Genomic DNA, 24,497 nt, shown 5'->3' on the forward strand with positions numbered 1-24,497 from the left:
AGAACAATGCAAGAGAACAAATAATGAAAGCACTAAAAATGACAGAATTTCACTCAAATTTATTTACTCTCAAATGAAGTATCAAAGCCTTGGTGATGCACGCTCTCCTATATTCCAGTTTGTTTCAATGAAATTCTACAAGTACTTTGTTTATGTAACTTAAAAGGCAAATTTGCATAAAATAAAGTGATGAAAGCAGCCACGAATGGTGCCGTGTACATTCTTTTCATACCAAGTTTAAAAAAGACAAAGAACAAAGTGTTACAATACAAAAAAGAACATATAGTTCCACACACATGAAAAATGATCTAGTACAGAAAGTGACACTTCAAAACGTTAAACTGCACAATAAGAAAGAAATGTGTGCTCCCTCAAATATGGAGTGATATCCCATTTGAAATGATCCATGGTTATATGCCTACACAAGCTATTCAGAGACATCAAAACCAATTATTAGATTCATTCTAGAACCATCCGAGATGCCGCCCGGAAGCAGTTTAGTGCAAGAAATAATTACGATTATTTCGTAACACTTTACATTAAGGTTCCATTTGTTAACATAAAGGAATGTTCTGGGCTCAATAAAAGTTCAGCTCAATGGACAGGATATGTAGCATAATATTGATTAGCACAAAGATTGATTTTGGCTCGTCCCTCCATTTCCATCAAACATTTTAAAAAAATCTGGGATACAGTGATGCACTTACAATGGAAGTGAATGGGGGCCAAATTTTTGTTAAAATTCTCACGGTTTTAAAAATGTAGCAAGAATGTGTATGTGTGTTAACATGACTTCAGTGAGATAAAATCACTTACTAACCTTTTATGTGTAAAGTTATAGGGGATTTTACAACTTTGTTGCCATGACGATGTATTGTAAAAAACAAAAATGGCAATTTAAACAGCTCAAATAACACATGAGTTTTAATAGAAAAATGAATGCAAGTGCTTTTATAAAATTATAAGCTTCACATTTCTGTTTAAACCCTCCAAAAATTGGCCCCATTGACTAAACAGTAAGTGCCTCACTCTAACCTCCATTTTTGCTTTTTTATTTTTTTTAAAGAAAAAGGAGGAATGAGTCGAAATAAATTTGTTGTTGTTATCAACAGACATGGGGACTTGTGACTTGGTGACTTGGACTCGAGTCGACTGGAGTCGCTATTTTTATGACTTGACAAAAAATAAAATACTTGAGACTTGACTCGGACTTGGAAGTTAAAGACTCGGGACTTGACTTGACTTGAGACACGAAGACTTGAATGACTTGAGCGTTAATCACATGATGTTTTCAGTTTGAATATAAAATATATAAATTATTAAATAAAAAAAAAGTTGATCCAGCTGGAGCGCAGGCTGAGAATATTTTTGACATGACTGGATCACGACACTATAGGCTATCATCAGCCATGCCCTCTCGTACCTTACGCACACCACGCCCACTTAGATCAGATAACACATCAACATGTCAGCCGGAGGGGTAACGTTACCGAGGGTCATCGCTTTCGGCTTCAAAAATTATTATCAAGATGGCAAAAGACGAACAGCGCTTTGCAAGACATGCAACGTTAAGATCGCGGACAGCCAGACGACAACCTCCAATTTCGTCCGCCATTTGAAGAGCCATTCTGCCCAGTAAGTGCTTGTCAGTTTGTGAATTTTATCTGGTTAGTTGGTAGTTAGCTAATGTAATAATAGCAGGGTTCCCACGGGTCCTTGAAATCCTTGAAAGTTTGTGAATCTGAAAAATAAAATTCAAGGCCCTGGAAAGTTCTTGAAAATAAACATACATAGATACAGGTCCTTGAAAGTGCTTGAATTTATTTTGTGCAAGAAGTTTTCTGGGAAAAAAAAATCTGTCCATTAATTTTTTATTTCGCCAACACTTCGTGGCTTATGCTGCATACTAGCCTGCTTGATTTACGTTAGTTACGCGCATTTACGTTAAGTGTTTCCCGCGCGAGGTACTTTGTTTTGTACGTTGCCATGACGTTCACGCGCGCTGGTACCTCAACGTTTCCCACTCACAGACATTGCAAAAATAGGCTTATGGATATACTCTGTGTGAGTGAGTGAGTGTGGGTGTGGGAGTGTGAGAGCGCGAGAGTGAGTGTGTGTGTGTGTGTGTGTGAGCGCGAGAGTGAGTGAGTGTGTGTGTGTGTGAGCGCGAGAGTGAGTGAGTGTGTGTGAGAGAGTGTGTGTGAGAGTGAGTGTGAGAGAGAGAGTGTGTGTGAGAGAGGAGAAATGTAACAAAGTTTAATGTATGTAACTGTGTTTGAGAGAGAGAGAGAGGGAGGTGTTCAGAGAGGAGTCTGTTGGATGTTAAGCTGTTATTTGTTTTATGGACTCAATGTTGAACATTTAAAACATTTCAAACACTGTTGGCAGAGGTGAAAAATAAATAATTTTATGAAGTTACAATTTTGTTTGATTCCATGATGTATTTTACTGAACATGAGTATTGTAATTTACTGACAGTTACTTATATCTTGTCTTTGCACTTTATTATGATCAGATTCTGCAGGTAAAATTACAATAATAAGGTGACTTGACGTGGACGTGACTTGACATAGCCTGTGACTTGACTTGCCCAAGAAAAAAATACTTGGGACTTACTTGAGACTTGAAGGTTAAGACTTGAGACTTACTTGAGACTTACTTGAGACTTGCACATGTGTGACTTGGTCCCATCTCTGGTTATCAACATTATGCCACAAATGCTGTTGACTGAGCTCAACTTGTATCGAACCCATTACATTTCAGTACCATTAACTAATACTGAAAAAATATTTTTTACACCATTTATTCTTTGTTAATGTTAGTTAATAAAATACAATCAATTAATAATTAACTTATGTTAATGTACTGTAACACTATACTAAAAACTACATTAGTACATCATTTGAAATGAACATTAACCAAGATTATTAAATAGTGTAAAAGTATTGTTCATGTTAAAGAATGTTGTTAACTAATGTAAACAAATGGAACCTTAATGTAAAGTGCTGCCGATTGTTTTACAACCAAAGAAAACAGACTGGTCATAGTTGCAAATAAACGGACTCTCGATGTGTTAGGAGTGAAACGTGAAATGGGTCATGTTTTTTTAAGAGTACGGGAAGGGGTTGCCAGGAAATCTGGTGGTCAAAATGACATAACTTACAAAAACATATTCACACAAACAGAGAGAATTCATTCCAGTGTTTTGCAGCACAGTGTGACAGTGAAGAACTTGTTGGAGATGTTCATTCTATGTGTGAATTTTAGCATTTTTGTCATCTCATTAAACTAACGGCACAGCACACGACTTGCATATGTAGTTTACAGTAACACTATTTTATGGTATTAATAAATAATTTCATTAATCAGATTTATTGTTCGGGGTAATCAAGTGAGAATAAAAAAAAAAAAACATTTGTGATGCGTGCGTAACTTCACACACTTTGGATATCTGTAGTTGATTTAAAATACAGTCTGTAATCTACAATAGGTGTAATAAATATGTAACCCTGTTTCTGGACGTTTAAAACTCATGACCCCTGTTATACAAAGCAGACAGATATTTTGTATAGGTTTATTTTCTTGGTCACTACTCTCCACACACACACACACACACACACACACGAAAAGGGCAAATTCTCAAACATTTGACCTTCATTTCCCTTTAAAGATGTGTACTTCGTAAAGTAACATATACTTTATTACCATGTAACAACACTCAGATATAGTGATATAGAGATATGGTGAAATCTTTAACATTGTACCCTTCGTTGTCTTAACATACAGCAGATGCACACACACACACACACACACACAATTTGAAAGATGGAAAGAGACATGTTCTCATAAGTCAGAAACCTTCTAGTTTTCCAGTGATATGGACAGTTTTCTGGAACCTTCCTTGGCTCTAGTTGAATCGGAGTTTCAGGAGAGGTAATGTTCCAGCTCCAAATCGAGGATCCCTCACGGACAGAGAAGTTTTTGGATGTGATCAGCTTCAAACTTTCACTCACTCACTAAGGGAAGGGAAGGGAAGGTAGGTAGAGAACAGGGTTAATACGTGCACAATACAAGCCTTGCAAAACAAGGACTCTACTAAAGCCTTACGGCGTGTCCTTACCAGGCGCGATGTAGCAAAGCAACACGAGATAAAAGCTATCACCTTTCAAGCCAGTACAAGTTTTAGACCTAACCAGCTGCAACAGGCACAAGTGACGAGCGGCAGGACATTTTGTTGTTCACTTGGTTTCTATGTCTGCTGCGTCAATAGGCTGGGTAGCCCCGCCCACACTGAAATGTCATTGGACCAAAGTCCTGTTCCTCGTGTATATTAAACATGGACGACGAGAGACTGATTGTGGAAGTTGACATACATTACGGATATCATGAAAATAAAAGGTATGTGTTTTTAATACGGCTGTCAATCGATTATCATTTTTAAAATCGCATCAATTACATGATATGCAAATTAATAAATCTAATTCAATCATGTATCACTATTTGCTAAAAAAGTATAAACAATAATATTGATCTGTTTCTCACCCACACCCATCATATCACTTCTGAAGACATGGATTAAACCACTGGAGTCTTGTGGATTACTTTTATTCTGCCTTCATGTGCTTTTTGGAGCATAAAATATTTGTGTGCCCGTGTCAATAAGTCAATAAGAACTGTTCCCACTGAAAGTTCAGTTACCCCACATCACAGTAAATAGTCCAAACTAATTATATTCATATGAAACACTGATCCATAATGAATGTATAGTAATTATAGTGGGGTGAAAGTGGTTTAAATTCGGGTATTTTCAGGCAGAATTCTGGAACAAATCCAGTGCGTGCTGAGTGACTCCAGTCAGGTCTCCTAAGCAACCAAAATTGGCCCGGTTGCTAGGGAGGGAAGAGTCACATGGGGTAACCTCCTCGTGGTGGTGATTAGTGGTTCTCGCTCTCAAGAGGCTTGTGGTGAGTTGTGCGAGTATTGCGGAGAGTAGCATGAGCCTCCACATGCTGTGAGTCTCCACGGTGTCATGCACAATGATCCACGTGATAAGATGCGCGAATTGACGTCTCAGAAGTGAAGGCAACTGGATTGAGGTGAGTAACCGCGCCACCATGACGACCTACTACGTAGTGGGAATTGGGCATTCCAAATTGGGAGAAAAGTTGGTAAAAATTATAAATTATATATAAAATTATTATTTTAGTAAATATAAACTGTATATAAAAAAAGCAAAATATTTATACTTGTACAGAGGACATTTAAGGTATGCCCATCCCCCAATTTAAATGTTCTAGAACCACCACTGCTTTCTGTAAAGCTGTCGTTTGATTTGCCTTTTTGCCATGCTTGCACTACCAGCAGCCTACTGCACTGATGATGTTGCCAGAGGAGTTCAGCGAGCCCCCGCCAGAGAGTGCCCAAATAGAGAGAACTTGCCCTAACTGTTCTGACAGGCTGTGACTTATAATGTCATGGAGCATTTTTGTTTTCAATGTGGATAGAATATATTCACATCACGCCTGGTTAGGACACAACTTTCTTTACTTTTGAAAAAAATTAAGAGGTGGATGGACAGACGCACTTACACAAACACACCTCAGGCACTGAGGATCTCCTGATCACTACGTCCAATAGCATCTGGGTTGGACAGAGGGTCCAGATCTGCAAAAAGGTTGAACCAGGCAGACATGTCCCTTGAGCTTCCTTTAGCAGCTGAAATCAAAAGAGAAAAATCAGAAACAGTGAAAAGTTCAAAAAGAGATTTTAATTGGTAAAACAATCTAAGAGAGCATTTGTTTCGGAACCTGGTGTGTTTTCTCCCTTAGATCGTTTCGTTGAGGCATATGAGAATACGGCAATTGCACTTGGATCAGCACCAAAACATTCGGTCTGAGACCACCTAGACAAGGCAGTCTCGGTCTGATTGCGGTTTGCTTGTGGTGAGAATGTAATCTGACTCAATGGACCAATGAACCAAACAATATCCCTATAACAATCATGAGCATACCTGATGTACCTGCTGATCAGCACGCCACTAATTCATAATCCAAATATGGATATAGCTTTTGGCGACTTTATTAAATATAATTGCACCTCTAAAATAGGAGTTTTTGTCCATTTTGAAATGTTGCCTTGTGAAAGCGATGTAAAGCAACTTTGTACAAAAGTTAAAAATAAAATAGCCCCCGTTGCAGAACAAATCAAACAAGCTACAGGCCTGAAAACATCATACGACTAAAACTGCCTTGATTGAGAAATGCATACAAATATCTCACCATTAACCAAAGAGTTTGGGCTATTCTGGGCAGGATGAGCTTGTCCTCCAATGGGCGGTGGTTGGAGGGGTGGGGCTTGAAACATGGGTGGTGTCGCCCATCCTGAATAAACACCAAAAATAAAAAATAAATATGAACAAGATTGATGTGATCTGCATGCAAGACTGCATGTAATGCATTGATTGCACACCACACTAATGGCACTACTAAAGGCTGTCTAAGATTTTGAAAACCTGTGGCATGGAGGCTTTGGTCCAGGAGTTGAGATGGCAGGAAGCCAGTGGATGTGTTCGTTGTTTCTGCCTGTGATGAAGCAGGAGTATCAGGAGCAACAGGAGTAGGAGGGGCCTCAAAACAGCCGAAAGCATCCTGCCACGCTTGACTGAACTCACTAGTGCCAACTGTGGCACCGGGACTCAGAAGATCCTGCAAGAATGACAGATCTCCCCTCTCTCCCTCCTCTTCGTTCACCTCACCGGAGTGTAAATCCTCAGACAACAGATCTCTGCCTATCACAATTAACAGGAAAAGAAAGTAGCAAAAAGTTTGCTTTCACTATAAGTGGCAGCAACATAAAATCACATTTTAATACATGCATGGTCAGACAAATATCTTAACAAAAGGGCACAAATTATTCTACATGGCCAAAAATATGAGGACCATCAAACACCACACCCATTGTTGAACATTTAATTTAAAAACTGCAGGTCTTCTGTGATGGCTTTCCACTAATGTTGGAATATGGTTCCCAGTCAGACACATGGGCTTCATCAAGCGATGTGGCTAGTTCCAATTAATCCCAAAGGTGTTTAACAGGGTCCAAGTCTGGGCTTTGTTCAGGTCAGTCAAGATCATCCAAACAGACATCAAAACCATTGCTTTATGGACAATGCTTTGTGCATGCTGAAGCAGAAAATGGCCCACCATATACTGAAGCACACAATTCTCTTGAATGTCATTTTTGTGCTATAGCAATACGATTTATCTTTATGGGAATTACTGAAACAGCCAAACCTGTTAATTACAAAGGGGTGTCCGCATACTTTGGGCCATGTAGTGTATGTAGTTCATCAGCACTAACAAAATGACATGCCTATTTGAGTTAAATAAGATAAGTTATCCCAGAATCCCCAAAAAAGAAAGCACACTGAAGAATGCAGACAAAGATTTTGAGATTTTGAAACAACAACAAGTGTTGTTGTGTTAGGGAGAGAAGTCAGAGATTCTTGCCATATGTTCACAGTTCAGAAGGCAATCTGAGCCTTAAGCTTGAAAAGAACACATCCAAGGCAGGTTTCATGTTGATTTGAGAGAGGAGAGAGAGTGAGTAAGAGATCCCTAGACAGGCATATATATACCTATTTCAGTTCGTACAGTGCTGATTAATGCGTTCTGCTTTTCCAAATGTGAGGCACCTAAATCCCACTGAACTGTAGGAGGCGCTGTGGCATCCTGCAGTGTGTGGGGCTGCAGAGCAGGCATGGCCGGGTTTAGGGTTGGGGCCAAGGTTGGAGTTAGGGAAGGGATCGGGGTCATGATCGGGGCAGGGTCAGAGGTCATGAATAGGAGGTCATCGTCTGTGCTAGCTTCATCAAAGTGGCCAAACTGTTCATTCAAGGCTGCAGTACAGGTGCATAAGTGAACGTGAGCGATAAAAACAGGCAATATGTATAAATAAGTTGCTTACCTATACATAAACTCACAAAACTTACCAGAGTCCAGGCTGGCACATAGTGAGCTGTCAGATCCTCTACTTTGTCCATCTACAGCACGAGTAGAAACTGTGAATGATAAAAAGAAAGAAAATCTTTCTAAGAAACTTGAGCTTTTAGTCCCCATTTACACCTGGTATTCCAATCTGCCTCGGGTGATCCAATCAGCAACAGCACATACACGCAGTCTGCATTCAGTCGTGTAGTGCGCACACCAATTTGATTGAAAACAAAAGACTGTCAGTCATTAAGTGTGCGCAGGGCACCAACTGTAAGTTGTGTAGTGTCAGTGTGGGCTTGGCTTAATGTGTCACAAACAACACTGAAGGAACACCAAAGGAACTGTCTGATCTCAAAATATTCACATCTCAAAAAATCCATACATGTACATGGGCAAGGCTTCATGCAATATCTTTGCCATGCCTGAAAACATCCATTGAGATTATGTAAAACAGGCACATGTAAATATGCTTATCCGAAACATGGGTATTCAAATAAAACTGAACTGTCATATTAGGGTTGACATCCAAATGTGGGTTTATTTGATAACTGTTATTGTTTTTTTGTGAGGTATCAACATGCAGAAACACAACAAGTAATGGATGTAGTGACGAAACCCCTCAAAAACCATGTATTTGAGATGTATAACTAGAATACTACAATAGGAGGTAGATCATTTTCCTATTTGGCTCCTAAACTATAGACTTCCTAGCCATGATTGGGACTCACACACTCTCAAAGTTTAATTCTAGACTAAAGTTTAATCTCTTCAACCTGGCATTCACCTTATTTATCCCTCAACTCAAAGTTATGCCATGCATGCATATTCTATAAGTCTGCTTGACTACTAACTGCAGCCTGTGCCAACCGGACAGAGAGGGGTGCTTCAGTCATCTCTGTCTGCATCATCTCTGTCTACTAGGATGGATTTCACAGAGGATGAACTACTGCCAACCCTAAATGTAAGACAATGGATACTCCACTGGCCACTGCCTGAACCTCTGACTTAGGATGGACTTCATCGAAATGAACTGCCCCAAGCCTCCAGCTGGACTGCGATGCACCCTACTGAAATCTGCCAGGAGCATCTTGGTCATAGGATGGACTATACTCATAGACAATAAATGAATGCCAACTAAAGCCGTCATTAGCCGAATAACAAAGGATCCTGCATCTATGTGCACTTCCACAGTTAATTCAGCATGGGTCATTAATCTTATGGTTCATACAAAAACGCTTTTGCTTAAGCAATGGCCAACAACATCTACTCAGTTTACTTACACAAAACAAGACGTGTACTACACATAGATAACTATTATTGACATTATATTCATGCTGTTTATGTTGCATGTTACTACAATATGTAAAAAATAATCTTTCTTAGCTGACCACACAGATATGGATGTTAAAGGGCACCTATTATGGAATTTTGAAAATTACCTTTCATGTAGTGTGTAACATAGATTTAAGTGAACAAAAACATCCTGCAAAGTTTTATATATGAAAGTTCACCGTAAAAAAAGTTATTGTCTCTCAAAAGTAGGAGTCGACTCATTTTCCTTTTCATTCTGACGTCAAGACGAAAAATTATCAAATTGGCCACGCCCACTCATTGTGCGCGCAGACACCAGGGAAAACTTTAAAACATCATGTCGACAACAAGACGCTGTGTTCTGAAGTGCATATCAAAAGCGACCTTTTTTTCACTGCCCAGGGACGAGCATGTGAAGAATCAGTGGCTAGAGTTTGTATTTAAAACTTTACCACACAAGTATAGCCCGAACCTTGTGCTGTGTTCGCGTCATTTTAATGACGATTGCTTTACGAACATGAATGCTTTTATTGTCTGAATTGCAAACAATAACTGATTGGGTGTTTACCACCGAACTTTGGGCTATGATCGCTAACATAAATCAACTCAAATTCCTTCTCTGATTTTGATTTTTTTTACTACAAAGCAGTGATGGGCGTTCCGTTTCCGACAATCTCTGCACAGAGTATACCAATCACAACTGACTGGGTCATCTGACCAATCACCGCAGATTAGCGTCACGCAAAGTAGGGGTTTGGAAAAATGAGTCGTTCAACTAATCATTTGGGAGTTGGTGAGCAAATCAGGTAAACATAAATGCATATTATAAGACAACAAAAGTGTTTTTTGTCATTGCATGCATGTAAAACTGTTGTTGGGGACTCCCAAAACAATATTAGAAACATTTTAAATGCCATAATAGGTGCCCTTTAATACCAGGTGTAAACAGGCCCTTAGATAATCATTACACTGAGCAATCCAGTTGTTGGACTGGGTGTTTTCCAGTATGTGCATTAAGAGCTGAACATACCAGTCTCGGATGATTCACCCAGCTGTTCATCTTCAAGTGAAACAAGACTGAAATACAAATATGCAAACACAAAATCAATTAAACAGACAGCAGATGACTAAATGGATGCATAATCTGTGAGATGGGAAGTGAAAATTAATTCTTCTAGACAGGAACTAAAAGGTAGTAACAGATGAACAATACCACAACATGTACAATTAAGTCTAAAATGATGAATTGGAGCGAATCACACACATCTCTTAATCCTAGGAAGAGGGTGTGTGGTTCTAACAGTTCTCAAATGGCAATGAATTACAGAAAGACTAACAGCAGGCATAAAAACAAATACACCATCTAACTTCCCACTGCCAAAACAGGAAATGACAGAGGAACTTAAAACGGTGTTTCCTGTTCACTGAGACGGAGGGGAGTTTCTAATACAATTACAACGTGCCACTCACAGATCAGTAACCAGAGCCTTTAGAGAGGCCTCTCGACAGAACAGACCAGATCTGAGAGAGACGAAGGGGTTGAGGGAATGAGGAAAGACAGTGAATGAGAGACCTGACAATAATAGGCAAGCACTGTGCCTCCAAGGAGGAAGAGATTTATTGCTGATGTAAAAGAACAAGCAAGGAAGAGAACTGAGACTGCCGGATGTTCATCGATGAGATTTAGTGTTTCTTACAGGATTTTGTTTTGCAGCCCTGAAATTGGGCCTTGCAATTGCTGAACAATAACAGTAATACTTTGTCCAACATGTCCGACAAGGACAACTCAATAGAAAGTAGTGTTCACTATTTAATGTCAATATTTATTTCACAACTTCTGTGACATACAATTCACAAGCTCACATCTTAAAAATTCTGAAAATACAATGGCTCCAAAAATATAATGGATGACTATGCCAAAGATAAACGTTTATTAACTGCACAGCATTCGATAACAAGATATCAAACCAATTTACTTAAAAGACAGAGAGCACAAGCAAACTTTAAGCAAAAACCATCTCCAAGGTCATTAGTCCAGTGGCAATGGGAAACAGCCCTTTGTGTTCTCATTATCTTGGCTAGATTGTTGTTTGGTGTGAAGTACCTAACCTCAATTTCTCTTCCTAGCTGGTCCTGTCTCGTGTATCTGTTGGTTGCCCGCGTGTCGGGTGTGTGGTTGCTTTCCAGTTTGCTGCGTGTCTGCTGGGTTTCCACGGAGGATCCTTCATCTTTGCCAGCGTGTTGGGAGCTAGATCGCCCTACCCTGCTGGCCATTGTTCTGCACCTCACTAAGCTTCAACGGAGGACTCCACAAATCTATTCCTGACTTCCACAACATGCAAACTCATTCTACGAACACACTCTTCATGGATTTCCAAGGGAGCCTTGCTGGGACGTCAGCATGATCAGATATCCACGTCTAACCGGGCTCTAGAAATGATAGCTTCACAGCTCGCCGAGCTCACCTTTGTCGTGCAGCAGCTCCACCTATATCTCAATGCTAGCCCCTCTCAGGAAGCATCCTTACTGGCTCCGGCGGTTCCCCTGGTGTCTGGATGGTTTGAAGGCTGCATTCCCCCCTCCAGCCCCATATTTAGGTGAGGCTGAATCCTGTAGAGCATTCCTTTCACAAGGTTCCCTGTTCTTCACTTTAAAGTCCTCTACTTTTGCGTTGGATACGATGAAGGTGGCTTGTCTAATCAGCTCCTCACCAGAAGGGCTGGCGAATGGGGCACTGCCATGTGGGACAACAGACATCCATGCTGTGCTTCATATCACGCATATTCCACGGAGCCCCGCCGAGTGTTTGATCGCTCAGCTCAAGGTCGGGAGGCAGCGATGGTCTTAACTGGACTGTCTCAAGGAGATCGACGACTCTCAGATTGTGCGACTGAATTTCGCACCCTGGCTGCTTCTTGTGAGTGGAATGACCACGCCATGTGGGATCAATTTCTGCATGGGCTTTCCGATGACATCCTGGACTGATGACTTGGTGGCTCTGGCTATCCGAGTCGATCAATGCCTGAACCTATGCCGTCGCCACCATCGGCACCACTTTCCACCTACTCTGGTGGCTGATCCTCCTACTCGGTCTGCTTCTTCAACCAACTTACCAGTATCACGGCCCAAGTCGGAAGAACCCAAATATCACATAGGGCGAAATAGCGATGTCTCATTAATGGGCTATGTTTTCATTGTGCTCGTTCTGATATTATTACTGGACAGGAAGCAGAGAAAGACACTGCTCGTCAGTCGGAAAGGGGTTACTAGCGACTTCAGACACTTCTCCCGACCCAGCTGCAGTATGGATCTGATTGATACATGGACTCTGCCTTGGTTGATTCTGGAGCTGAAGGGAACTTTATGGATTTCAACTTGGCTTCTAAATGGTGGCTTCATATGGTTCAGTTGGATAAACCCATCACCGCCCACACCCTCAGTGGCATGCCGCTGTCTGTCGACACTCAATCCACAAAGTTGGTCACCTTTGTCTCTGGTAATCATATGAAGCAGTTATCCTTCTATCTGATCCAATCCCTATCAGCACCGGTAGTGCAGGGTATCCTTGGTAACGCACAACCCACACAAAGTCTAGTCAACCAACGCTGTTCTTGCTTGGGAGTCCTTATTGTTTGTTGCACTGTCTTTGCTCTGCTGTTTCCTCTGTCCAGTCTTGTGTTTCATTGCTGGACGAACCGGCAGACTTATCCAGAGTATCATTGACATACCATGACTTGAGGGTGGTGTTCAGCCAGTCCCATGCCACAACCGTTCCTCCCAATCACTCATACGACTGTGTGATTGAACTGCTTCCTGGCACCTCACCACCTCGGGGACGGCTGTATCCGCTCTCAGCTCCCGAGAGGGAGGCAATGAACAGGTATATCAATAGTTCTCTAGCAGCCGGTCTCATCCAACCTTCCTCATTGACGGAAGGGGCGGGGTTCTTTTTCGTGGAGAGGAAGGATGGCTGTAACCCTGCTAAATCTAAACCCTGTATAGATTATCGGGGGCTGAATGACATCATGGGGAAGAATTGCTATCCTTTGCCGTTGATGTCCTCAGCCTTTGAACTCTTAAAGGGAGCGTCCGTCTTTATGAAGTTGAACGTACACGACGCTCATCACCTTGTCCGGATTAGGAAGAGGGATGAATGAAAGACGGCTTTTAACACCCATAGGGTGCACTTTGAATATTTGGTTATCCCTTTCGGATTGGTCAACACCGTCTACCAGGGAATCGTAAATGGCATGCTAAGAGACATGGTCGATTGTTTTGTGAATATCTTGATGATATTCTGATATTCTCCCAGAATATCCAGGACCAACTGCTAGAGAATAGGCTGTTCATCAAATCTGAGAAGAACGGTTTTCATGCACATTTGGTTCTGTTCCTGGGATTCATCGTTTCATCCGAGGGAGTGTGCATGGATCCGGCAGAGGTTAGAGCCATCTCCTATTGGCCAACCCCAGATTCTCACAAGGCATTGCAGAGGTTTCTGGGGTATGCCAATTTTTATCTGAGGTTTATTAGGATCTACAGCCAAATCGCTGCACCTCTGATGGACCTCACCATGAGACACAGCAAGCAGGGAAAGACGAGGCTGAATCCAGAGTCATAATCACTTGCTTTTCAGTAAAACAATCTCTGTGCTTCGACACTACACAACTCAGTGACTGGTGAGTGAAATATTAATATTTACAAGCCTGTGGCAAATAACAGATATATTTCAGTCGCATGGCATGAAAATTACTCACATATGTGAGTGATTTATTCGCCATGGAGAGGGCAAAGCTATTTGGCCACTTTCTGTTTGTCAAATATAACTGGAACATGTTCACAGGTATTATGATGATCAACACATGTGGTTACACCAGAGTGGAACTGACTTCACGGGTACCAGATGGTTAAAAGTAGTCGCAACAATGACAAGACAGACAGATATGAGAAAAGGTCTAGCATCATTTGCCACTTGGTTTGATATTGTTTTATCTAATGCAACGAAATTAATATATTAAGTGTCCAAAAATCTCTGGGCTACTGTATAGAGTTTTTCATGCTACTGAATAGCAGTGCAGGAAACACTGATATGATGCGATGTCACTAATTAGCATGCATAACAGTTTCCTCACTTGTCTGGATGTGTCTTCTTGCCCTTCTCTTTTCTGTCCTCTGCTGGCTGTTCAGAGGTAATCTGGTCCAGTGGATCCCTCAGTTCCTGTGAGTCATACAGTTATATGAGATCTAATATGACGGTGATTTATTTTTTTACATTTGTGCACATACAAACACATACTTTGAGGGTAGTAAACTGGTAGGGAACATATCCTTTGAAGGCATCGTGGATGCCAGACATAATGTGTGCGGTCTTCTCCCAGTACTGTAGGAGCGTTGTCTAAAGAAAAACAACGCACACCAAAAAAAAGTCAACATGAAACAACATTTGCAACCCATTTCACCTCCATGGTGTAAAATATTTCTAAGGGCAACAGAATAGTCAATAACAACACCAAAAAGGCCAGGACTTAATTTTATTAATTAGGAATTGATTGGATAATAAAAAGTATTCTCTACATGGTAGGTGTTTGGAAGGGAGGAGTTGAAAAATAGGCCCCCTTTACACGCATTTCGTATCCGGATAGTATCTGGATACTCTTTAGTGGATTGCATTTACACTTGCAAAATTCAAACGCTTTCTATCACTTTAACAATCATGGAAAAAAATTGCTGCCCACCGAAGTCATTTCAGGTCACTGAAGCAAATTTAAACAGTTTTTACGTGTGATGTGCATGACAAAACAAAAGAGAGATGCGAGCGAATGTGGATTAGAGGAGAGAGACGAGACATTCCAAGTGTATTCTATTTAATGATTCATGGGATTTTGCTCATAGTTCAGGTGACAAGATTGCAAGAATTGTGGACTAGAAAAGAAAATAATCTATACATTATTACCTGGTATGTGCATAAGGAATGTGATACCATGTTGCAACGACTGGCTCCCAGCATGTCCACTTTCTGACACACGTCATTCTTCAGTTTATCAAACTGCACTTTTGTCCCTCTTACCTGGGCCTGCACCTGCTCAAATACACACAATGAGCTTTACACACATCCTATATATACAGTGCATACCTATTTAGAAGTCCCATCTTCACTCGCTTTGTGTGGTCTGACCTTGCGAAATTTCTCCAGTTGTTTGTAGGTGTCTGGGTCCAGTTCCTGCGAGACGTCCTTCATCCATAGCAGAGCTCCGCGGTACTCGGTCCGGGCTTTCTCCATTCGGCTCACTGTCAGCAAAGTGTCAGCAATGGCTCTCCTCCGGAACGTGTCCACTTCCTGTTCCATTCGATGGAGAGGGGGACACAGTGCCAGTCTGGACAAGAGAGAAGATGAAGACAGAGGACAAGAGAGCAGGGAAAAAAAGACTGTTGTTGTTGGCTTAAGGAGACAGTTCACCTAAAAATGAAAATTCTCTCATCATTTACTCACTCTCATGTCATCCCAGATGTGTATGACTTTCTCCCTTCTGCTCAACACAAATTAAGATTTTTAAAAGAATATTTCAGCTCTGTAGGTCCATACAATGCAAGTGAATGGTGATCAGACCTTTGTAGCCCCAAAAACAAATCACATAAAGCAAACATAAAAGTAATCCACATCTTCACAAGCTATATGATACAGCTGAATCAGAGGTTTACATACACTTAGGTTGAAGTCATTAAAACTAATATTTTAACCACTCCACAGATTTCATATTAGCAAACTATAGTTTTGGCAAGTTGTTTTGGACATCTACTTTGAGCATGACACGAGTAATTATTTCAACAATTGTTAACAGACAGACTGTTTCACTTTTAATTGACTAAATCACAATTCCAGTGGGTCAGAAGTTTACATACACCAAGTTAACAGTGCCTTTAACAGCTTGGAAAATTCCAGAAAATGGTGTCAAGCTTTTAGACAGTTAGCCAATTAGCTTCTGATAGGTGGTGTACTGAATTGGAGGTGTACCTGTGGATGTATTTTAAGGCCTTCCTTCAAACTCAGTGCCTCTTTGCTTGACATCATGGGAAAATCAAAAGAAATCAGCCAAGACCTCAGAAATAAAATTGTGGACCTCCACAAGTCTGCTTCATCCTTAGGAGCAATTTACAAACACCTGAAGGTGCTACGTTCATCTGTACAAACAATAGTACGCAAGTATAAACACCATGGGACCACACAGCCATCATACCGCTCAGGAAGGAGACGTATTCTGTCTCATAGAGATGAATGTAGTTTGGTGTGAAAAGTGCAAATCAATCCCAGAACGACAGCAAATGACCTTGTGAAGATGCTGGAGGAAACATGTAGACAAGTATCTATATCCACAGTAAAACAAGTCCTATATCGACATAACCTGAAAGGCTGCTCAGCAAGGAAGAAGCCACTGCTCCAAAACTGCCATAAAGAAGCCAGACTACAGTTTGCAAGTGCACATGGGAACAAAGATCTTACTTTTTGGAGAAATGTCCTCTGGTTTGATGAAACAAATATTGAACTTTTTGGCCATAATGACTATCGTTATGTTTTGAGAAAAAAGAGTGAGGCTTGCAAGCCGAAGAACACCATCCCAACTGTGAAGCATGGGGGTGCTGCATCATGTTGTGGGGGTGCTTTGCTGCAGGAGGAACTGGTGCACATCACTAAATAGATGACATCATGAGGAAGGAAAATTATGTGGATATATTGAAGCAACATCTCAAGACATCAGCCAGGAAGCTAAAGGTCAGTCGGGTCAAATGGGTCTTCCAAATGCCTACAAACCTGACTCAGTCACACCAGTTCTGTCTGGAGAAATGGGACAAAATTTCAGCAACTTATTGTGGGAAGCTTGTGGAAGGATACCCAAAACATTTGACCAAGTTAAACAATTTAAAGGCAATGCTCCCAAATAATGTTACCAAATACTAACAAAGTGTCTGTAAACTACTGACACACTGGGAATGTGATGAAAGACATGAAAGCTGAAATAAATAATTCTCTCTACTATTATTCTAACATTTCACATTCTTAAAATAAAGTAGTGATCCTAACTGACATAAGACAGGGAATGTTTTCTATGATTAAATGTCAGGAATTGTAGAAAAACTGAATTTAAATGTATTTGGCTAATGTGTTTGCAAACTTCTGACTTCAATTGTAGGTGTGTGGGTGAGAAACAGATCAATATTTCAGTCCTTTTTTACTGTAAATCTCCACTCTAACTTTCACTTTCAGATGTGAAAGTGAAACTAAACAGGCACCCCATGTGACTTTCAAATGTAAAAGTGAAAGTGGAGATTTAGAGAAAGAAAAAAAGGACTTAAATATTGTTTCTCACCCACATCAATCATATTGCTTCAGAAGACATGGATTTAACTACTATGTCATATAGATTACTTTTATGTATCCTTTATGTGATTTTTAGGGCTACAAATGTCTGATCACCATTCACTTGCATTGTATGGACCTACAGAGCTGAGATACTCTTCTAAAAAGAATGTTCTGCTGAACATAAAAATTCATACACATCAGCTTTTTAATTTTTGGGTGAAATATCCCTTTAAACAAATACAACCTTATTGTAATGTGTAAATACCATTAGATGAATTATTCTAAATTATTTTAAATCTATCGGCTGTAATTCTTACATATTTGTAACTGTGTGCCTACCTCTGCTTGGCAGAGCAGCAGAGGGCCTTACTAGTGGCGTCCATCATACTGCCTGCTTTTGTTTTATCATGCTCTGCCTGGAAGCGCAGGAACAGCCCAAGCTCATTCTCCTCCTGAGAAAGGTCTAAAGAGAAATGGTCACAAGGGGTAAAAACAGTGCCATAGTTTCAGAAACAATATGTGGCTTAATTGCCAGTAACAGCACTCAGAGAAACTATGAGAAAATGTACACCACTGCTTTCAATACAAACTAAACCAGACTCATTGTGTTTGTGCACACAAAGATTGTGAGAGATCATGTTCCTCACTCACGTGTGATTCTTTGCTGGTATTTCTCAATCACTCTCAGAAGCTCTGTGCAAGTGCTCTGGACTGAACGGAAAAACTGGAGAGAACAGACAGACATTTCTATGAGACCTCTTTACCTTCATCACATATTCTTAACAAATGCATTTAAAAGCAATAATACAGCTCATAAAACTCTAACTCCTTAATGAACTTGTATTTAATGCAGTCCTGATCATTTTCTCTTTGACATTGTGTAGTGTTGTTCATGGTTTTTGAGGATGAGAGCAAATCACGCTACCTTCATAATACCGGAGCCTTTCATGCTCTTCAGCATTTATAAACTGAGACAACTGAACATTTGGTCACACACACACACACACACACACACACACAACAGAACACATAATACAGCCTTGCCAGTCTCGCTGTCATGGTAACAAAGGATGTTATGTCAGTAACAACATAAGAAATGGTAAGTGAGAGTGTGTGTGCATACCTGTTCTCTACCTAGAAGAAGCTCTAAAACAAATGACTCATTGTGGTTGTGCTGCCATTGCACAATCGAGTGCTCTCTCAGAGAGAACAATTATGTTTTTGAAACTTCTGAAGAGCCAAACATAAGGGCACGACTCCTTTCCAGTATTTAATAGTGGGGCTGAAAATTCTGGGCTGTACAGAATATCCATATCACCACTTGGCAAAGCAAAACTCACATTATGAAATCTTAAGAACTAGGAATAAAATATCGATACATACATTTTTGATTTGCACGTTATTTTCTCAACACAACACATTTTTGAGGTATTGATAAATGAACATTAACCTACATTTAAATTAGAAGCCTTATTTGTATACTTTCCAGTTAGCTGTCAGTTGGCCTTCCGTTTAATGTAGTCTAGCGTAATAGCTTTGGGAGACCACAAGGGGGTGATATCAAATTTACTGTAGTAAATACTGAAGGATACGTTGATATGGTGCAGGTGGAAGTCCAAAGTAATAAATCTAGTCACAAAAGTTACAAAGGTTTTTATAGTTCTTCAAGAATTAAAAGTGACGTTGATGAGTTTGCAGGTTAGTGTATGAAACTGGTGTAACTGCGCAAACTAAGTAGCCTTGAATAGGTTTTATTCAAGATGTCAAAACACAAAAATACATGCTTGTAACAGAAAATACATTGTGTAAGCTACAATATTTAAAAAGATACAAATACACAATAACGATGTCCTTTGATAACAATTTGGGTCAAATTTTGAGCAGACTCGGGAGTTGTAGCTGGCCGCCGACAGACGCAGAGCGGCGGCAGCGTGCATACCTTCATAGAAAATAGCCGTTTCTAATTTTAGAAGGCATAATGTCGTCCGCCAGTCGTGTCTGGTGTGCGACCCCCTTTAAGTTACCCTGCTGCTCACACTTTACCAAAGTTGTGTTAAGAAATGTGAATGAAGAGACAAAAATTATTGTGCAACGATTAACCCTTAACCCATTTAAATCTGAAGAAAAATAAAAAAATAATTAAAATGCAGATATAGATCTATAATCATTGGGAAAATATTCTGATTATTGATGTGTGAAAAGGAATCGATCCCAAGCCTATTAAGAACTGTAGTAGGTAGGTAATCATTTAGAAGCATTTATCCAAAGCAACTTAGGGGCCGTTCACACTGAATACGTTTCAATAGTATGTCCATCTGTGCTGTTTTTAAAAGCGTTTGTTCTCCCAAGTAAACATGCACTAGACAGACATCTTTGACTGCTGCGCCACATCAACTGTTTTTTTTTTTGCGTCTCGTGCAGGAGTGCTGTTTTTTTATATGCCGTGTCATCTTACAAATAACTTCAACTTTTAAAAATGTGCCTCAAGAAACCCATGTTCTGTTCTACTCGTTGTGCATCTGCCTCAGGAGCTATTTTTAGCGCAAGAATGCTTTTGGACTGAATGACTCTTAAAGTACACTTTTTACAGGAACAGTCCTCCTGTAGTAACCTTCCTTAAGGGCAGAAGTTCATAGCTATGGACTGTAATCAGGGTAGAATCCACATTAAATATGACGAGAATGAAAACGAGGCTGTGAGAGATACAAGTATCGTGCATTCAATAGACAGTTCTGTCTCAAGGCCGTAAAAGAATTTCCTTTCATTATTTTTAAATTAAATATGCCGTCTACACTGACTAAGGTCCATGTGTGCTAATAAGGGTGTGACCCCTGCTGTGAGGCTGCGTTCAGGTTACTCTTTAACTCTCACTACCAATAGTATCCAAACAAGAACAACACCCTTAAGAAGCCAACAAACAGAAAAGCAACAATAATCACTTTTCAAACAGATTCCACAGAATTACACTTTCAGGTGAAATCAATCAATGAATGCCTTACTCATAGTTAACTCTGCATATTAAGCTAGGATGCAACACTGACACACAGACAGGATGCCGCCTATTGGCCTGTAAACCAGGATATGCCTGAGGCAGGGCAAGATTAGACAGGCGTGTATGTAAACAAACACACACTTCCTTAAACCATTGGCGATCTATGGATTTTTTTGGGTCTTTGAGTAATTAAAAAACAAAACCTACTTTATCTTCTATTAGCTAACTATTAACTAATATCAAATCCTGTATTATTGTCTCATATTATCTTTCTATTCTCTTTTTTTGTTTGTTATTATTTCTCACAACTACAGTCACCCATATATAACACTTCCACTACGGAGTTCGGGTCATGGTCGGATTTTATGTTGTGTATAAAAATATGGGGCAGTGTCATCATTTACACACTCCTATGTTGTTTCGACCCTGTATTATTTCCTCTCTGCAATGAAATACATCAGGAGAAATTCTGGACAAAAAGCATATTAAAAAAAATATCTAAAAGAATCATAAAAGTAGTCTGTGTTTTTTTGTGCACTATATTTCAAGTCTTCCGAAGCCATGCGATTGCTTTGTGTGAGGAGCAAACCTACATTTAAAACTGTTATTCACTGATAATCTTCCCCTCATGCACCAGCTCCCAAATCTTATTTATGGCCATACTTTTCAAATGTGCCACACTGTGATCAGTCACGTGTAAAGCCATGCAAATCTTAAGCCCAACTGAAAATGTACCAGTGCAACACACCTAAATAATACGATTGTTTCTCGGCTTCTTCAACCATATATACATGTTAATCAAACCACAATTCGCCTCGAGTATTATGCGCATAATTCAAAATGCAGAGTTTATGTTTGACCGTTTATTCAACCTAATAGTCGAACATAAAACAAGAAAGGTAGAGGTGTATTATTCAATTACGCATTGTGTCATGTATGCTTAGACAGATGAAGAATGTAGCTGGAAAACGCAAAATCCCACTGAAGCTCCATTATAACTGTGCATGGAAACATACTTCGTGAATATCGATTTAAACATCTTCTTTTGCGTTTCATTGAAGAAAGAAAATTGCGCAGGATCGCAAGGACATGAGCATTAGTAAATGATGATAAAATAGAAGAAAATGTCAAACCTGGAAACCCTTTAGACATACAGATATGTGGAGAATATATGGAGAGAGAGTGTCAGACCAGAGACCAAAAAACCCAGACATGGTCACAGCCACTTTGACTGATTGTCTGTACACAGTGGTGGCATCAAGCACAACATTGTCTATTGGACTCAATTCATCTCCTCTCTCTACCCTGTCATCATGTATCAGTGCTCCTTTATCCTCCCTCACTCCGTCTTTGTCTGGCTCACACACATCTAAAAGGAGGGCTATTGAAAAAGTATTGCTTTCAAACATTAAAATGCAGTGAGTCATAAACAGGCTCTGAAAGACAATCTGAGCCAATGACGTTACAGTTTCACTCACAGCTGATGGATTCAATCATCAACAGTCATTTGCTTGAGATTTGGAAAGTTGTTTATACCCCTAGTTTAGCATCCAGGTCTGCGTCAGATGCAACCACATGCTCATCTTCCTTTTTCCCTGTGGCCTTGATCAGAACCTGCTTGGTCTTCCAGAACTTCTTCTGCATGCGGGCCATGACCGAGCTGTCCTCCCCCAAAACAGCTCTGCCGCTGAACATGTCACTGGAGAACCTGAGAGAACACAGAGCACACAGGGATCTTTAGAGATATACACTGGAGGCCAAATGCTTGGAATAATGTACAGATTTGGCTCTTATGGAAAGAAATTGGTACTTTTATTCACCAAAGTGGAATTCAACTGATCACAATGTACAGTCAGGACATTAATAATGTGAAAAATTACTATTACAATTTGAACAAAATTTCTTCTTAAACTACATCAAAAAATCCTCTGTGTGCAGCAACGACAGCTTTGTAGTTCCTTATCATTCCAGCTGTCAGTTTGTCCAGATACTCAGGTGACCTTTCACCCCACACTTCCTGTGGCACTTGCCATAGATGTGTCTGTTTAGCTGATCCCACAAAAGCTCAATGGGGTTCAGATCCGTAACACTCTTTTCCAATTATCTGTTGTCCAATGTCTGTGTTTCTTTGCCCACTCGAACCTTTTCTTTTTGTTTTTCTGTTTCAAAAGTGTCTTTTTCTTTGCCATTCTTCCCATAAGTCCTCCTGAGTCTTCTCTTTACTGTTGTACATGAAACTGGTGTTGAGCTGGTAGAATTCAATGAAGCCGTCAGCGGAGGACATGTGAGGCGTCTATTTCTCAAACTAGAGACTCTGATGTACTTATCCTCTTGTTTAGTTGCACATCTGGTCTTCCACATCTCTTTCTGTCCTTGTTAGAGACAGTTGTGCTTTATCTTTAAAGACTGTAGTTACACCTTTGGATGAAATATTCAGTTTTTTGGCAATTTTAAGCATCGTATAGCCTTCATTCCTCAAAACAATGATTGACTGATGAGTTTCTAGAGAAAGTTTTTTTTTGCCATTTTTGACCTAATATTGACCTGAAGACATGTCAGTCTGTTGCATACTGTGGCAACTCAAAAACAAACACAAAGACAATGTTCAGCTTCATTTAACAAACCAAATAGATTTCAACTGTGTTTGATATAATGGCAAGTGATTTTCTAGTACCAAATGATCAATTTAACATGATTACTCAAGGATAAGATCTAAAAAATGACTTTTTCAAATAGTGATGGTGCTGTTTTTTACATCAGTAATGTCCTGACTATATATTGTGATCAGCTAAATGCCACTTTGGTGAATTAAAGTACCAATTTCCTTCTGAAACAGCAAAATCTGTACATTATTCCAAACTTTTGGCTGTCAGTGTATGTTTTGAAATAAGGGTAACATTCGTAACCCAAGGTCAACATACGAACCCATAGCTGTCCATCTTCTCTGTGTGCCTTGCTTAGATCTGCAAATGGGATATAAACTGTATCACTCTGCCTCCAATCACAAATCTATCTTTCTAAAAACACAGAAACATCAGTACTTACTCAGTGAAATTCAGTGGCCACATTCAGCAGACACTGAAATAACTGGACAAAATATTACAAATGTAAAAATCACAATTATTTAAAGATTACAAATCAAGTGTTACTTGACATCAAATTCATGCTTAATGAATTACATATTAATATAGTATAGATTACTGATATATAGTATACATTTATATAGTGTGAAATACACATACAATACAAATATTTAATATTCCAAAAATTGAAAACAGTGCCCTTTTTGAGGCAACAGCTGTTAGCCTCTCTTATTGTCATGACAGCCATTATCATTTCCTCCAGTCACCAATTACACAAATCGGTCCCAATTAATCAAATGTAAACGTTTCATGCAAGTAAACTATTAAGTCAAGAGATGACAGGTGTAATAAAAACATACACCTGTCGTGACATTCATTCAAATGATAACTAGTGTTTTAGGCAATTTCAAGAAGAGTTGTTTTGGCTACTAAATACAATATAAACTCGAATACTGCATTTCTTGCTCAGAAAAGATGCAGTTATATAGAGCCCGATGTTCTTTTAAAGCTGACGCTACTCTGGTCGCACCATCCAACTCTGGATACAATGTTGCATCTTCCATGCCTATTTGTTGATACTTTGTTGCAATAAATGCATTGCGAAATGTATTCGTACCGAACACAGGACTCGTTACAAAGACAAACGAATAGATTAAATTTCATTGTCTATATTTTAATGACATGTTGTGAGGGCATCGTATTTCCTTACCCGCTGACGTCGCCGTGAGCAGCGCTTGGAACGTTCACCACGTCATTGCCGTGAG

The 24,497-nt window shown here is 39.8% G+C and overlaps 1 protein-coding gene across 5 annotated transcripts; it reads right to left on the minus strand.

Annotated features, from left to right (window-relative positions):
* Positions 1 to 39: 39 nt before the first annotated feature.
* Positions 40 to 24,497, minus strand: LOC127654076 (islet cell autoantigen 1-like protein). Of its 5 annotated transcripts, none has more exons than XM_052141054.1 (17): positions 24,443 to 24,497; positions 23,696 to 23,737; positions 23,576 to 23,613; positions 22,187 to 22,358; positions 18,310 to 18,382; positions 17,998 to 18,121; positions 15,478 to 15,676; positions 15,256 to 15,381; positions 14,599 to 14,697; positions 14,435 to 14,520; positions 10,333 to 10,379; positions 7,991 to 8,059; positions 7,637 to 7,897; positions 6,512 to 6,787; positions 6,279 to 6,380; positions 5,599 to 5,715; positions 40 to 4,016 (listed from the first exon to the last, which is right to left on the minus strand). In XM_052141054.1, the coding sequence occupies exons 3-16, from the start codon at positions 23,587 to 23,589 to the stop codon at positions 5,600 to 5,602; spliced, it is 1,764 nt and encodes a 587-aa protein (XP_051997014.1). In that variant the 5' UTR covers positions 23,590 to 23,613; positions 23,696 to 23,737; positions 24,443 to 24,497; the 3' UTR covers positions 40 to 4,016; position 5,599. The 5 variants fall into 5 exon arrangements, with proteins under 5 accessions (XP_051997014.1, XP_051997011.1, XP_051997015.1 ...); XM_052141051.1 differs by having other exon boundaries at positions 5,589 to 5,715; XM_052141055.1 differs by lacking the exon at positions 7,637 to 7,897 and having other exon boundaries at positions 5,589 to 5,715.

The sequence above is a fragment of the Xyrauchen texanus genome, chromosome 13 (assembly GCF_025860055.1).
Source record: "Xyrauchen texanus isolate HMW12.3.18 chromosome 13, RBS_HiC_50CHRs, whole genome shotgun sequence".
Lineage (NCBI taxonomy): Eukaryota > Metazoa > Chordata > Actinopteri > Cypriniformes > Catostomidae > Xyrauchen > Xyrauchen texanus.